Raw genomic sequence first — 16,541 nt, forward strand, 5'->3', positions numbered from 1 at the left:
ATTCAAACCAAAATAGATTTCTATTTACAGGCAAAGAAAATATCAAGTGGTTAGAAAACCCCATTTCTTTGGTAACTTGGTAAATACTTGTCAATCAAATGGAAATTAGATGAGCTAGCAAATAAAGCCATAGCCAATGGTTCAGGGTTTCTTCTTGCCACTAGTGTGTGTGTGTGTATGTGTGGTGTGTGTCCATGTGTGTGTGTGTGTGTGTGTGTGTGTATGTGGTGTGTGTGTCCATGTGTTTTATCTTACCTTGGCTGGTAACTGGATGGTATCCATCAGTATCTGCCGAACCTCATGTAATCCGCCAATCTTGTCCCAGCCCAGGTCTCTAGGTTTATGCAGGTTGACATTTCGCAGAGAAGCAGGAAGAAATCCATGAAGAGCCTTTTGGAAGTCTGATGTTGTTAAAGTCAATTCTGTTTAAAAATAAACAAAGTCGGGGAAGAGGGAGGTACAGGGGGGATACAAAGTGAATAAACTGTAATTAATAAACATAATTATAAAAAATAAACAAAGTCCTTTTTTATTTCTTTTAATTTTAGATAAGATCTCACTAAGTACCCATAGTGCTGCAAACACACAGAGATCAGCCTGCCTCTGCCTCATGAGTGACCGGATTAAAGATGTGACCTCTAAGCCCAACTCATCTCCAGAATACACTGTTATAGTGGATGGAAATGCCAGATTTCTACCCGACACTGCATGGAGCCGGGTGTGTGTGACTCTGGCTCAGCTATGACTACACCCCCACAGCAGAAGCTCAGGGTGTGTACACATACCTGCCCTTGTGGAGCTATGCTGACGAGAGAGATAAGCGTGCACAGCTCGGTCCACGAGAACTGTAAAATCTCTAGCCACAAACCCTTCAGTGTCTTTAGCTATGCGCTGCAGGTCCAACTCGGGGGAACTGTTTACATCGCAGCCCAGTTTGTTTTTCACGACGTTATACAGAATTTCACATCTCTGTTCCTTAAGAAAATACACAAAATTGCAATTATTAATTTTTCATTGGTACATTTCACTAGTTATACGTCACTTAGCAATGGGAGTGGTCCGAGAGATGCCTCATCAGGCAATTTCACCACTGTATGAACAGAGTACAGTTCCACACACTGAGCTGGTACAGATGTCTAGACACCCAACACTGCGTGGTAGGGTCGGCTGCTCTGCCACACGCACTCCCAACATATGCTGCTCCTGGCCGCCTTCACCCCGGCGTGTGAGGATGTATGCCCACATCCTCAGCATGCGATGGAGAGCTGTCTAATTGTTGAAGCCAGAGAGAACGACAAATTAGATGTCAAGGTTGGGTCCAGCCTTTTCCTTCAAAATTACAAACACTTTGCTTCTGCCACAATGCTATCAGAGGGCTTTATTTTATTTCTGTGTCTTGTCTGACATTAGACTTCAAGCATTCCTCAGGAAATTTAAATCTAAAACACAATCATTCAAGACTGCCATTTCTTTCTCCAATAAGGCACATTTTAAGTAACATCTGGTTCTTAAGAGGTTTTTTGGTTTGGTTTTTGTTCTGATAACATTTTAAAAGACATACTCAACAGCCAATCTGCTGGGTAGTTTTATGTCAACTTGATACAAGCTACAGTCATCAGAGAGGAAGGAGCCTCAGTTAAGAAAATGCCTTCATAAGATCCAGCTGTAAGACATCTTCTTAGTTAGTGATTGATGTGGGAGGGTCCAGCCCATTGTGGGTGGTGCCAGCCATAGACTGGTGGTCCTGGGCTCTATAGGAAAGCAGGCTGAGCAATCCATGAAGAGCAAGTCAGTAAACAGCACCTGTCCACGCCCTCTGCATCAGCTCCTGCATCCACGTTTCTGCCCTGTTTGAGTTCCTGCCCTTGCTGCTTTTGAGGATGAAACTGTGTAAAATGAACCCTTTCCTCATCAAGTTGCTTTTGGTAATTGTGTTTCATCACAGCAATAGTGACTTTAACTATGACAACCAATATCACTATCACTTCTCCTCTTCTCTTTTCTGGTGTTGGGTACTGACTGCAGGGCCTTTCACACATGCCAGGAAAGCTCTTTATCACTGAGTTCAGCCCTCTGTGACACAGAGTAATTGGCCAATACTTCTGCTTTTTCAGTAACAGTTAAAAGGCAGAGTCTGAGTGTTGAGGAAGGATACTAGACAAGAACCTTAAACAAAATTCTTAAGTATCTCCAGTGTTCTTATCAGTCTGTGCTTATCCTTCTGCTGGTGGTCACTGAATGCTTGGTGAGCATAAGGTCCTGAAGCGGGCAGCAATTCTTCACCAAACTATAAAAAGATGTCTACATGTCATTCCCAATTAGAAGAAATACTAACTTTAAGACAGCCATTTCCGGCTGGAGAGATGGCTCAGCCGTTAAGGCTAGGAACACAGCCAAAAATACAAGAAAGCCATTTCCTTAGCAAGTACATAACATTTCAGATGGTTATAAATTATAATCCGTGCTCTCAAACTGCACATGTTGCTCTTCAGTATCTGCACAATCTCCTAGAAGCGGTAACTATTAAAACAAAAGCAATTTCTAAGAAATACAACACAGTGTAATAACCTGTATAAGCAGCAGATTACCTGATTAGGAGCTTGAATGTGCAGGACACACTGGAACATATGAATTCCTTGAGCAGAAACAAGTGAGGGATGTAGAGAGTGTTGGGACTGGCTTGTGGCGATGAGTGCGACCAAACTTCCCATAGAAACAAAGTCTTTGATCATATCGTTCAAAGCTAGAATGAAGTAATACAGCATAAAGCCCAGGAAAAAACATGAAAATTCAAAGCTGTATACTCATTAAAATACTAATAACCTATTGAGCTAGAAGATTGAGCAGCTCCGTCATGCTTTTTAAAAACATTAGTTGTAGCTCTCTGTTGAATCAGAGACAAGTATAGGAGGTTCTGTAACTCAGAACATGTCTACTAGGTTCTATACTCCTGGACCTTATAAAGTAAATGAATCAAAAATAGAGGTGAATAGTCTAGAAGTACAGTGAATGTCCATACTGTCACGGTTATTTAGCAGAACAGGTCGTGTTTCTAACACTTCCTCAGTAACTTCTTTCTCTCCAAGGCTTAATGAAGTTTGGCTGAAGAGATCAGAACTGAAATAAGCATCAGTGATACTGAGTCCTGATCCAGAGATTTGCAGCCTTCCTTGCATAGAGATTAACACAGGGGCATCTAGGAATGTGTGCAAAAGTAGTCAACATGAGGTTCTACAGATTACAAAACTCCACTCTGATTTCAACTCTAGTTAATCCAATGGAAGTCACTCTTGTTATAATTTGTGCTGATTTCAGAGCCCTAGAACCATGAGGCAATGCTGTCAATCGCTGTAGCCCTCCCTCCCCATCAGGTCTCTCTTCAGACTCAAAGACACAATCATGGTGTGTTCCCCAACATTTTATAATCTCTTGCAGCTTGGCCCCTTTCCCTGTGAGCTATACTTCGTCTGCTGCTTATTGATTTTCCCCTTTGCATTAATGCTCGGCTCGGTTCCCAACCTCTCTGGAAGCTCTCCTTGCAACAGTGGAGCGCACCTCACTCTGTCTGGGCTAGATGCTCTCACAACACAGTAAACGTCCTTCTAGGACAGTGCATCTTGCCACCTTATGGTTGATTCACCTGGTCCAGTTACTTACAGCTGTTACTTTCCATTTACTGACTGAGAAAGCCAGGAGGTACCGCACGTACGATCAAGGCAAGCCCTCCTCCAGAAACAGCATTCTCTAGAGCAGCCACTGTTATTACCACCATTCTATACTGAAATTGCTTCCTCTCCTCCTGACTTTGAGAAGGCTAAATACAGATAAGTATTCAAAAAGTATCTGTCAATGAAACAGGAGTGAGAGTAAGTCTGTCCAGCACGCGAAGTAGAGCGAGAAGGTCAGCCATGAAGTCAGGGGTTCTCCCTGCTCTTGCTCTGTCATTTCCTAATACAGAGCTGGAGAAGGCTACCAGGCGCTCAAAGCAACACACAACAAGCACATACACCATTCCCTTAAAATGGTAAATTTAGGCCTGGCGAGATGCTCCAGCAGGTAAAGTCATGTGACACCAAGCCAGACAACCTCAGTTTAATCTCTAGGACCCACAAGGAGAGAAGAAAGAAGGAAGAAGGAAGGAGAGAAGGAAGGAGAGAAGAAACTCCAGAAAACTGTCCTCTGACCCTCATATCTACCCTCAGGAACACACGTGCCACCCCCACCAACAAATGCACAAGTGATAAATAAATACAACTATTTAAAAATTTTAAAAATGGATTAATCATTAAAACAAAAGCTGTTGACTGACAAATGAAGAAGCTCCTAAACCAGCAGGGACCATTACCATGTGCAAGGCGCTGGCTCTGCACTGCTTCAGGGCTGTGCTCGTGTTCTGGGGCAGCTGGCAGTCCAGCAATGAGGTCCAGGTCATCCAGCAGAACCACAGACGGCTGCCTCCAGGCTGCCTCTGAGAAAGCCAGCTCCAGGGCTTTTTGTATGCTTTCAAGCCTTTTTCCTAAACACAGAAGAGGTGGTTTCAGTGTTATTTCAAGGCTGGGAAGTTTATGCTCCTCTTGAAAGCACTAGAAGAACTCAATATCAGTTTATTTGTAAAAATTAAACCCATGTTTTATTACTATACCAATCAAAAAAAACTTGTTAATCACTGATGTGTTCAACTCCTAAGACTCAAAGTGCCAAACTGTATCAAAAAGGAAAGAAGTATGCTACTCTGACTTTTGTCTATGTATGCACTCGCTCTCACTCCAGAGTTGCAGATAGCTGACAGCTGTGAAATAAAAAGGATGTAGAAAACATAAACCAGAGTGAGGGTCTAAATCAAACCCTACTAGTTGCCTGGAGATCCTGACCTTCCTATATGTAAATGACACATTTGGATTCAGGTTTGTTCCAGGTGTGGTACAAAGTTTTAATTTCCAAAAGACAGAAAATTTATAGATCTGTAAGTTAATACAAAAGTTTCCTGATACTTAGGCTCTAAGCTAAATTCCATAAGCCTTCAAAAAGGATTAAAACCTTGTTTATAGCAAATGAAATAATGAGTTTCAAAGACTACCTTTCACTTGCTTTGATATACATATTTTTACTTATTCTTTGAGACTTTCATACATCTATACAATGTTTTATTTCTTACTTTTTTAATTTGTACTCAGCAAAATCATGAGCTACAAAGACTAGGGATGGGGATTAGGGGGATGTTAGTGGAAACCCAGAAGAAAATTAATTGTTCAAAGTGAAACTGTTCCAACCTCTTGTTTTAAATCGATAATAATAATATAAATATACTTTTAAAAATATACAAGTGGGCTGGGCAGTGTTGCCTCATGTCTTTAATCCCAGCACTCAGGAGGCAGAGGCAGGTAGATCTCTGTGAGTTTAAGGCCAGCCTGGTCTACAGAGTGAGGTCCAGGACAGCCAATGATACACAGAGAGACCCTGTTATGAAAAACCAAAAAAGAACAAACCGAAAAAAAAAAAAAACAAAAAACAAATAAGCAAAAAATAAACAAAGCCCATAAGTGTTACAAGGTCAATTGTAATTCTTGTTGCCATCCAAAGCCATCCATTTACCCTCTCAGACCATGAACTCTCCTAATTGTCTGCAGCAACTCAAAGATCAAGTACAGATTTAAACGGGACATACTCTAGACACTAGGAATGACATATGTTGATATTTCCAAGGACACAGTCTACAGAGCATTTACTTAAAAAAAGGCTTTCATCAGATTGTCAAAGAGTCTGAGGGGTTTTTATCACAAACATCAGGATGACGAAGCCTTCAAGTTTCTAAGGTATTTTCTTTTTTAAGACAGGTCTCTGTGTATAGCCTTGGATATCCTGGAACTCACTCTGTAGACCAGGCTAGCCTTTAACTCACGGAGATCCACCTGCCTCTGCCTCTTAAGTGCTGGAATTAAAGGCATGTGCCACCACACCCAGCTTCCAAATTTGTAAGGATTTTCAATAACTACAAGACAAAATACAAGTTTAAAAAGTACATAGCTGTATCTATTAAGAGCATTAATAATGTGTTCCTGTCTACAGAAGTGGGGGTCATGTGGAATGCTCATTCTTACCTCGTAAAGCTCTGCAGTCAACTATCTCCACATGGGCATCCAGAGCGTCAAACGCTTCCTTACAGATGGCTTTGGCTAATGTTGATTTCCCGCTTCCCTGAAAAACCATCGCATCATCAGAACTTTAAATGGGTTTAGCTATAGAGGCAGCTCTGTCACTGCAGCAACCATGAAGCTTCAGCCTCGCTGACTGATAAGCAGACCCAATCCAGTCGCAGTGTGGGAGTCTGTGCTACTGAAATAAGGCTCGTAAAATGTTAGGCACCCTGTGTTCATTAGAGTGCAGAGACAAACTCATTTCTACACCTGCTAGTTAATACGGCATATAACATACTTTATTGAGACAATATATTAATGATTAACATATAAATGATTAATTATATTAATATATACTAATTAATATATAAATAAAATAATTTTTAAATAAGACATTCTTATTTAATTTCAATGATTTTAATGAGAAAAGTAGATTATTACTAACCCTATTGCCTTGAACTAAATAATTTTAATTACTGCTTTCTTCAGGATTTACGGCCAGTACTGTGATACCAATTAATGTGAAGTACAACCTTCAGTCACTTTTTTTTCTATGACAGACATGATTATATGGCTTGTTTTACCAGATTAGGTTTTATCATGTTGGTCTCTGTCTGTTACATCCCCCTGCCCCAGTTTTCAGAGTGGCTGGGATTACAGGCATGCATCACAGCTCTTGACAGGTAATTCAGCTGCCAGGATTGCCTATTTTGACATAAGAACAAAGGATGCAACACTGGCTGATGGTCAATGAGCATTTTTTATTTTTTTAAACACATGCTTTGGCTTATTTCTCATTCTAAAATAATATGTAAAAATTAAAACAATCATACTTAGCAAAAAAAAGTGAAAGAACTTATATACTCATTCTACCCTACATTAACTATCTTAATATTTTTCATGCTTCTAAGCATTTTTACCAATTTACAAAAAAAGAACGAAAATATTAATGAAGTTTTGTAATTTTATGTTTTTACATAACCTGTTTAACAAGTTACTGTTCTACGCTTTATTACATATAATAGGCTCCTTGCAGTTTTAGCCATCAAGTCAAAAGAAGCATCCAAACAAATACATGTTTAGTGAACTGTCAGTATGCTTCTAGAAAGAAGTGGAATTATGACATCAGAAGGCAGCACATTTCAACTTCTGCTAATCATTTCTATAGTATATAGCACAGCTAAATCTGGTAGGTTTTCATAGTTCTTTTATTATCAGTTTCTTCTTTCAGTCTATTATCACTTCTTCTTTCTGTCACTTCTCTGAAGTCTAATACTGTTGCATCAGGTCATATACTTTGTTCTGATTACTAGCAAAACCCAGCAAAATCTGACATGAGAAACCTAAAATTTAAAGGCACTCAACGAATATATACTATCATTATTGTCTTTTACAGAATTGGTACCACATTTAAATTTAATGGCCTTTAAAGACTGAAAACATTACAGTGCTGGACTATAGACCTATCATCACCACCAGTGGCCTTGTCTTCCAACTCACAGTAACTCACGTTTGTAAGGCAGTTCCATGTATGTTTCTTCTCCCTTAAGTGAGGCTAATCCAATGAACACAGATGAGAAACAAAACTTAAACAATGGTAAGCACATTATAGAGATGGCCTCTGTTCTTCCACTGGCTATGATACCCTAGGGGCACTTCAATAGCCACAAACAAAATAAAGTATCTTGTAACTCTAACCAAGCAAGTGAAAGACCTGTATGACAAGAACTTCAAGTCTCTGAAGGAAGAGAATAGCAAAAGATGGAAAGAGCTCCCACACTCACGGATAGGTAAGATTAATATAGTAAAAATGGCCATCTTACCAAAAGCAATCTATAGATTCAATGCAATTCTCATCAAAATACCAACATAATTCTTTACAGACCTTGAAAGAACAATTTTCAACTTCATATTAAAAAACAAAAACAAAACAGAATTGTTAAAACAACCCTGTACAACAAAAGATCTTCTGGAGGTATCTCCATCCTTGATCTCAAGCTGTACTATAGAGCAAGAGTAATAAAAACACCATGGTACTAGCACAGAAACAGACTGGTGGATCAATGGAATCAACTGAAGACACAGAAATGAACCCACACACCTACAGACACTTGATTTTTGACAAAGAAGCCAAAACCATACAATGGAAGGAAGAAAACACCTTCAACAAATGGTGCTGGTTTAACTGGATGTTTACAAGTAAAAACATGCAAATAAACCCATATTTGTCACCGTGCAGAAAACTCAAGTCCAAGTGGATCAAAGACTTTGACATTAAACCAAATACACTAAAACCCTGCTGGAGGAGAAAGTGAGGATCATCCTGGAACTCATTGGCACAGGAGACAACTTCCTGAACAGAACACCAACAGCACAGGCTCTAAGAACAACAGTTAATAAATGGGACCTCATGAAGCTGAAAAGCTTCTGTAAAACAAAGAACACTGTCATCAGAACAAAATGAAAGCCTACAGATTGGGAAAGGATCTTTACCAACCCTATATCTGACAGAGGGCTAATATCCAGAATAAATAAAGAACTCAAGAAGCTAAACAGCAACAAATCAAGTAATCTAATTAAAAAATGGGGTACAGAGCTAACCAGAGAATTCTCAACAGAGGCATCTCTTATGACTAAGAAACAAAGAAATGCTCAATGTCCTTAGTCATCAAAGAAATGCAATTCAAAACAACTCTGAAATTCTTTCTTACACCCATCAGAATGGCTAAGATTAAAAACTCTAGTGACAGCATATGCTGACAAGAATGTGGAGAAAGGGGAGCACTCCTCCATTGCTGGTGGGAATGCAAACTTGTACAACCACTTTGGAACTCAATCTGGCACTTTCTCAAAAAATTGGAAATAGTTTTACCTTAAGATCCAGCTATACCACTTCTGGGCATATACCCAAAAATGCTCCACCATACAACAAAGACATTTGCTCAACTACATTCATAGCCGCTTCACTCATAGTAGCCAGAAATTGAAAACAACCTAGATGTCCCTCAACCTAAGGATGGATACAGAAAATGTGGTACATTTACACAATGGAATATTACTCAGCTATTAAAAACAATGACATCATGAAATTTGCCTGCAAATAGATGGAACTCGAGAAGACCATCCTGAGTGAGGTAACCCAGTCCCCGAGAGACACACATGGTATATACGCTTATGAGCAGATATTAGTTATATATTACAGATAACCGTATACAATTCCCAGACCCAAAGCAGCTAAGTTTGTTTGCTTGTTTTTAGCATGTGTGGTGTGTGTGTCTATGTAAGGTGCACGGGAGTGTGGGTGCTCATGGAGGTCAGAAGAGAGCACGTATCATCTGGAGCTGGAGTTACAGGTGGTTGTGGGCCACACAATATGCGTGCTGGGAGCTTGACTCCAGGGCTCCACAAAAGCAGTAAGCCCTTGAACCAATGAAGCATTTCTCCAACCACAACACACTGGGTTTTGGGCACAAGAAATAGCACAGCATTGGTAGAGTAAGGCAGTATGCCTCTTTAAGAGGTCAAGGACCTCAACCAAGACAGTAAAACTAAAAAGAGAAGACAAACATCTCTGATGTCAGGCAATAGAGTAGCACAACAGATCCTGCCGGAATCTGGAGCTAAAGGGAAATAAGAGCAAATAACTTTTTGCTCATAAATTTGACACTGTAGAAGAACTGGACCAAATCTTTTAAAGCCATTAACTGCTTGTCAGTCAAGATGAAGCAGACTACTCGAGCAGTCCTGTAACCACTAGGAATTTGGAATTTGGAATTCAAAAGCTATTACATTCAGGACTCTCCAGGCTGGTTTGGGTTTGCAGCAGATTTTACCAAGCGTTGAAAAATAAATGGATGCCAATGTTAAAGTCTCCTCCCCACAGATAGGAGGGGACACTTAATAGCCCTTTTTATGAGCCCGTAATACACTGACAGTAAAACCACTCAAGATCACCACAACCAAGTGGGATTTATTTTTAAAAATTTACCAATACTATCAACAACCTCCCCAACAGCCTAAACCTTAAAAATCATAGTCTCATCACTGACATAGAAGAAGGGTGGAGAGGTGTGGTGGTCTGAATAGGAATGGCCCCCACAGACTCATATGTTTGAATGCTTCATCCATAGGGAGTGGCACTCCTACGGCTTGGTTGGAGGAAGTGTGTTACTGCGGGGTTGGGCTTTGAGGTCTCCTGTGCTCAAGTTATGTCCAGAGTGGCTCACAGTCTCTTTCTGCTGCCTTTGGATCAAGATGTGGAACTCTCAGCTTCTTCTCCAGAACCAGGTCTCTCTGCATGCTGCCATGCTCCCCACCATGACAACAATGGACTAAACCTCTGAAACTGTAAGCCAGCCCCAATTAAATGTTGTCCTTTGTAAGAGCTGCTGTCTCTCCACAGCAATAAAACCCTAATAAGACAAGAGGGTATATGAATTCATGATTACTTCCCTAATACTTAATAGGCCCCCAAAATATTAATGAATGTATGATTGTGTCTTCTATCACATATTAAAAGCTCTTTAGAATAAAGAAGCAAAATCTAAAGAGATAAGAACTATGGCTCTTATACTTAAATTTTCTTCTGTGGTAATTTAAAAATGGAATTAAAATGGTAGGTAGAAAACAAAGCACAGCTTCTGCCAGGCAAAGCACGACAAAGGCGCATGGCTTGACCTCCTGTGTGGGACACTGTGGCTGGTTGAACATTCATTTTAATCATCCTGTATACTCTCTCCCTGTGCTCCAGAGGCCAGTGAGCCCTGAGGAATATGTGGAGGCTCTCTTGCAGCTAGGGATATATGTATGTATACCTATGTCTCTCTTTGTGTGTTTGTGTATGTGAGATTTATGTGTGAATCAAGTGTGCATGCCTAAGATTTGTTACTAGAATTCAGGCAACTGTGAGCATGCAGAGTTTATTTTGTTGCTGGGAAGAGCAGGTATAAGCAGTAAGCTGTTATCAGTTTCTCTGTAACGTGCTAATGTGGAGGAGAAACCGCTTCTCATTCTCCCATAAGGGATTAACACTGATCTCTGCAGAAGGAGGGCAGAGCCTATGTTCTTACGTCCTTTCTGCCCACAAAGACTCTATGACTGACTTAACGCTCTAAATTAAATCCCCTTCTGATTCAATTCTGCTTATATCATACGGATTTCTATTTTATTTTTATGAGTTTTCTATGTGTGTGAATGTCTCATCATTGTCTGTATTTTTTTTTGTGCTTTTTTTTCCTGTTTGTTTTGTCCCATTTAGGTTTGTTTGCATTTTATCTAATTATTATTATTATTATTTTAGATTCCTGTTTGTTTTCTAATGAAAGAGAGAAAGAATGTGGGTTTAGGTGGGTGGGGACATCTGGGAGAAGCTGGGGTAGAGGAAACCATAATCACAATATATTGTATGAAAACAAATCTGTTTTCAGAAAAATTAAATAAATTTGCCAGGATCAAAAAAAAAAAAGAATGAAATGCTACTAGCTAGTGAAAAAGAAAACAAAACGTTAACCACATACCTTTCCTCCAGTGATCAAAAGAGCACCATTCCTAAGTCCTGCGACAAGGGACATCAGCTGCCGAGACAAAGGGCGTCCCAGGAGGCTGTGAGTGATATGGTCCATGGCGGATAGACCTAAGGAATTCACTCCACTGCAAAACACATACATTCTTATGTGACAAAAGACCACAGCAAGGTAAAACCTAGTTATCAAAGGCTTCAGCTTTCCTTCCTGGGCTACCCAGGAGTGCTCAAGGAGTAAAAACTTAAAGTGCTCCTTCACTTAGATGAATGGTGGGATACTGTATCTCATATGCAGCTTTTAAAAATTAGTTCAATGTCTGAAACATTTGCAGTAACTGATGTTTGTTCTAAAGGATACTTATTGGATCTGCTAAAATCCTTAAACGCCCCATCCTCAAATCACTTGTAGTTTGGTCATCAACATTATCATAAACAGGTGGTTCGGAAGGGCTTGTTGGGATAATCAAAGACTCGGTTCCTCTTAAACTTCAATCTGTCTTATACCAGCATTGAATCCACACTATTTCTTGATTTCTATCTTGATTTTACTCATGGAAACAGAAAGGGAAAAAAAACCTCTTACAGGTGAAATCTGAAGAGATTTTACTTCATATTAATGCACACTGTGACACTTAAACCTCTTTAAGGTTTAATTCTGTCACTAAAACAGTAGAAAGGAAGTCAGACAGGTCTCCCGTCCCGTATAAGTATATGAGTTCTCATGCTAACACTGCTACTGACAGCACATGAATAAACTAAGAGGGCTTTGTTTTCAAATTCACTTTTCTGAAAATGAGAAAATAAAATAGTCTCCCCCCCCAAAAAAAAAACCCTAATTATTACAATAAAATAGTCAAGGAATAACTTAATTTGAAATATTTTTCACCACTCAACAATGTTTTAGATTTAGCTATTACAATACTTTCAACTGTTTCAATAACTACTGTTTTGGTCAAGTACAATGATCAGATGTTAATTTGATTCAGTTAATTTTCTTCTCACAAGTCAATTCTCAAAGCAGTATCTCTAATAAAACCAGCTGCTTAAGGAGACAGGGTAAATATCTAACCTATGTGTGAGTACAAAAATAACCCTTAAAAACTGTCTCCTCATGCATTAGAAAGACTTTTCATTGGCATTCCTGGTCACTTTAACATAAAGCCTGCCAGAGAGAATCCAAGCAGTCTGTAAACATACTAATTTGACCATAACCTCTTACCCCAAAGAGTTCAGCTTTAAAAAGGGAAGAAGAAAGTCAATTTCCTCACTGTTTTCTTCTCTTATCATAGGCTCTAGAAGGACCTACAGCAGCAAGGAAAAGCCAGTTTTACATTTCACGGTTATGTCTTTTGCCTGCTTCCTGAGTTCCAGAAGAAAAAGAATCACCAACTCTGTCACAACAGAAGGTAGATGCTGAGTGCTGGGAGCATGGTCTGAAACACACTGACAAGGTACTCACACGTGGAACACAGTTATTCACAGACAAGCAGAACGACTGACGCCGTCTGATGACACTTTCCGTATTTCTTTCATTTGTCATAATTACTCTTTCACAGCTCTAACATTTGCCCCTCATCTGAGGGGTGTGCCCTCAGTCACAGTTCGGAGATAAAAGGAAGTGTTTAGTTCCAAACCGCTGGAACTGTAAACAGCTGGTGCAGCTTCAATGCCACAGAAACTAGAAGGACCTAGACAACAGTATTCCACAAACAGGAGCAGTAAGAGACCTCTGGAAGAAAAGCTGTGGGGTATTTGTGATGAGTAGACACTTTTAACAACCATCAAAATAATATAACAAAACAGCAGTGTAGATTAAAAATTATTATTATGTGTGTGTGTGTGTGTGTGTGTGTGTGTGTGTGCCCACTGCAACAAGGAGGTGGCTCATGTGCCACGGTGCACATGTGGAGGTCAGAGGACAACTGTGTATGTGTGCGCGCGTTTGTGTTTGTGTGTGTGTGTGCACCACAATGAGGAGATGGCTTATGTGCCACAGTGCACATATGGAGGTCAGAAGACAATTTTGAGGTCTATGTGTTTGTGTGTGTGTGTGTGTGTGTGTGTGTGTGTGTGCACTACAATGAGGAGGTGGATCACATGCACATAAGTCAGAGGACAACCTTGGCGGTGCTGGCCTTCTCCTTCCACCTTTTGCATGGCTTCCTGGGGTGGAATTCAGGTTGCCGGGCTTGTCTGGAAAACGCCTTTACCCACAGAGCCATCTCACTGGCCCCAAAATAGGAACTTTTAAGATCAGTCCTCTGAAACTAAATCTTCATTTGTTTAATACATTTAAATCATGACCCATTTACCAGTTTACACAATCAACAGTAATTTTGAAACTTAATTGTGCTTAAGTGATGTTTATCTTTAGGATAAATCAGTAATTTATTTAGATAAATTATAGAGTAAAATATTTAAAATCAAGTTATTCCTTACTCTTTCCATGTGGCTTTTAATCTACTTCTGGATGCAAGCTTACAGACAGAAACTCCTACTTTATTAGTCACAGAGAACAAGCCTGGCTTCTTTACACAACATTAGTGTATAATTACCTGAACTGACATCTTCTGCAGCAGAATGGCACTCAACACAAACACAGTGCTTCCTGGTTCCTTATCTTTTTCCCGAGAATTAACTATACTCAGAGAGAACTCTTTTAACCCTATTAAGAAGAAAGTGGTAAGTGAAGAGTTAGAACTAAAACTGAGAGGAAATAATTTGATTTGAAATTTCAAACTTAGTTAAAGGCATTCATCAACATTGTTCACGTGTGACGCAAGTTGAAAAGACAATTAGGAAAATTTTACATGTTACAACTATTGAAGTAGGAAAAACAAAAACCATACTTGTACCTACCATCTTTAATTTCCAGCTTAATACATTCTTCCTTTGATATTATCAAAGGAAGCTTGGTGGTAGCAGACTGCTGTAGCCAAGATGAGAACACAGCTTTTACATCTTCTTCACTCACATCCCCGGGCTGCCAGAGAAAAGGACAGAGGAGTAATCAAGTATCCGAATACCTGACGTAGGCTTAACATGCTTGTTTTGACATGTCTTTCTAACAAAAGGTAAAATCTTACCAAATATAACCAACACAGGATACTCAGAGTATACATGCAGATGTGTGACCTGTTGTGATGGTTGAGTGATGAGAACCATTTATATAAGCGGCAAGTTATAAGTGATCCTTTCCTGTCTGCCCAGTGAAACAAATACCAAGTGTATGTGGTCTCACTGTGGCCAACGGCGTGCAGTCAGCAACCAGGAAGAGCCTCTCTTCCCAGTACAAGGTGAAGAAACTCAGCAAGGCCGCGGGCCTTGTTTGTTCTACTGGTTCATGAAATTCAGATGCTCATGACACTCAGAAGCACTGCAGGCATTTTGTATCTGAAGGAGCCAAGGCACAGCTAAGGATAGCAGAAGAGAAAACGATGTGGAGCCTAGGTCTTTGGCGACACAGTAAACCACTTATGAGTGCCTTCAGCCTGAATTGTACATGAGAAAATTAAGTGCCTTATGTGTTTAAGCCACTCTTCCTTTTCTTATGTGGACCACAGTCTAGCTATCCTAAATGAGTGCAGTATTGTTCAAAGAGCCAAAATAAATTACAAGAAACCCTTGCGAATTTTTAAAGTTTTTACACTAAAATTCAGTTCTTAAAAGCTCATAAATGACATTCAATAGCATTACTAGACTAACAAAATTCATATAGGGTTGGGATGATAGTTTTCAAGCGCAAGTACCTGAGCTCAGTCTTCAGGAAGCCATGTTCAGAAAGCCAGGTGTGATAACACAATTGTAGTCCCAACCTTGGGGTAAGGAGACAGATGGATGCCTTAGGCTCTGGGCTGGCAAGTCCCAGGCCAATGTGTGACAATGCTTCAAAAAACAAAATGGATGGCCCTTGAGGAATGACAGCAGAGGCTGTTCTCGGGCCTCCACATGCTATGCACATATGAGCACATATACCTGCTTGCCCACATGTGCATGTTCTGTGTGTTTACACACATACAAATCACACAGAAAAATTATATTTTCCCAGTAAAGTAACCTGCCCTCTCCCAGTTCTCAAACAGGTCTGCTTCTGTTCTTTCTCTTCACATAGCCAAGCTTATACCTGCTGGCTGAGCTCAGCTTAGAACCTGATCATCACCAAAAGGAGGCTAAGAAAAGGCACCTTCTTCTCTGGTTGCTAAGGTGGCCTTGAACTCTCTGTGGAGCTGGGGATGACCTTGAATGTCCGATCCTCCTGCCTCCACCTCCCAAGTGCTGGTATGCAGGCATGGACCGCCCATCCCTGAGTGCATCTGGGGATCAAACCTAGATTTTGTGTGTGCTAGACAAACATTCTGCCAACTGACTTCATCCCTAACTCCAAAATATCAATTAAAAAGAAAAGAATTGCCATATTTGCACTGATGCATTCCTATTTGCTTACTAATGATTTCTTTGCTTCTTACATTAAATATTGTACTGGCCACAAATCCACACACCATTTCTAGGTATATACCCAAAGAGATAGAAAGGAGAGAATCAAATAGATACTCGTACTTCACTGCTCCCTGCAGCATTAATCACAAGAGCCAACAAGTAGAAGCCATGTACATCTCCATCAGTGCTTAGGGGGATAAACAATTACATAACGAAATGTTATCCACCAGATGATAGATGAAGCTCTCGTACATGCCACAATAGAGAGGGACCCTGAAAACATTACGTGAGATCAAATAAATCGGACACACAGGACAAACACTGCCTGACCCCACGTCTACACAATTGCTAGAATAACTAACTCAGAGACAGAACAGAGAGCCGGTTGTCAGGCGATGGGGAGGAAGGGGTGGGGAGGCATTGTCTAGCGGCACAAAGTTTTTGTTTGC

The 16,541-nt window shown here is 40.1% G+C and overlaps 1 protein-coding gene across 1 annotated transcript in view; it reads right to left on the reverse strand.

Annotated features, from left to right (window-relative positions):
* The window catches only part of Pex1 (peroxisomal biogenesis factor 1), a 38,728-nt gene that overhangs the window by 12,232 nt on the left and 9,955 nt on the right, over window positions 1–16,541 (reverse strand). Inside the window, exons 7-15 of the mRNA XM_021664125.2 lie at window positions 14,515–14,638; window positions 14,211–14,320; window positions 12,875–12,957; window positions 11,651–11,783; window positions 6,099–6,195; window positions 4,346–4,516; window positions 2,589–2,743; window positions 786–975; window positions 256–422 (exon numbers count right to left, since the gene is read on the reverse strand). Coding sequence (XP_021519800.1) covers window positions 256–422; window positions 786–975; window positions 2,589–2,743; window positions 4,346–4,516; window positions 6,099–6,195; window positions 11,651–11,783; window positions 12,875–12,957; window positions 14,211–14,320; window positions 14,515–14,638 — 1,230 coding nt within the window. The remainder of the gene's footprint in view (window positions 1–255; window positions 423–785; window positions 976–2,588; window positions 2,744–4,345; window positions 4,517–6,098; window positions 6,196–11,650; window positions 11,784–12,874; window positions 12,958–14,210; window positions 14,321–14,514; window positions 14,639–16,541) is intronic.

The sequence above is a fragment of the Meriones unguiculatus genome, chromosome 21, assembly GCF_030254825.1.
Source record: "Meriones unguiculatus strain TT.TT164.6M chromosome 21, Bangor_MerUng_6.1, whole genome shotgun sequence".
In the NCBI taxonomy this organism is placed as follows: Eukaryota; Metazoa; Chordata; class Mammalia; order Rodentia; family Muridae; genus Meriones; species Meriones unguiculatus.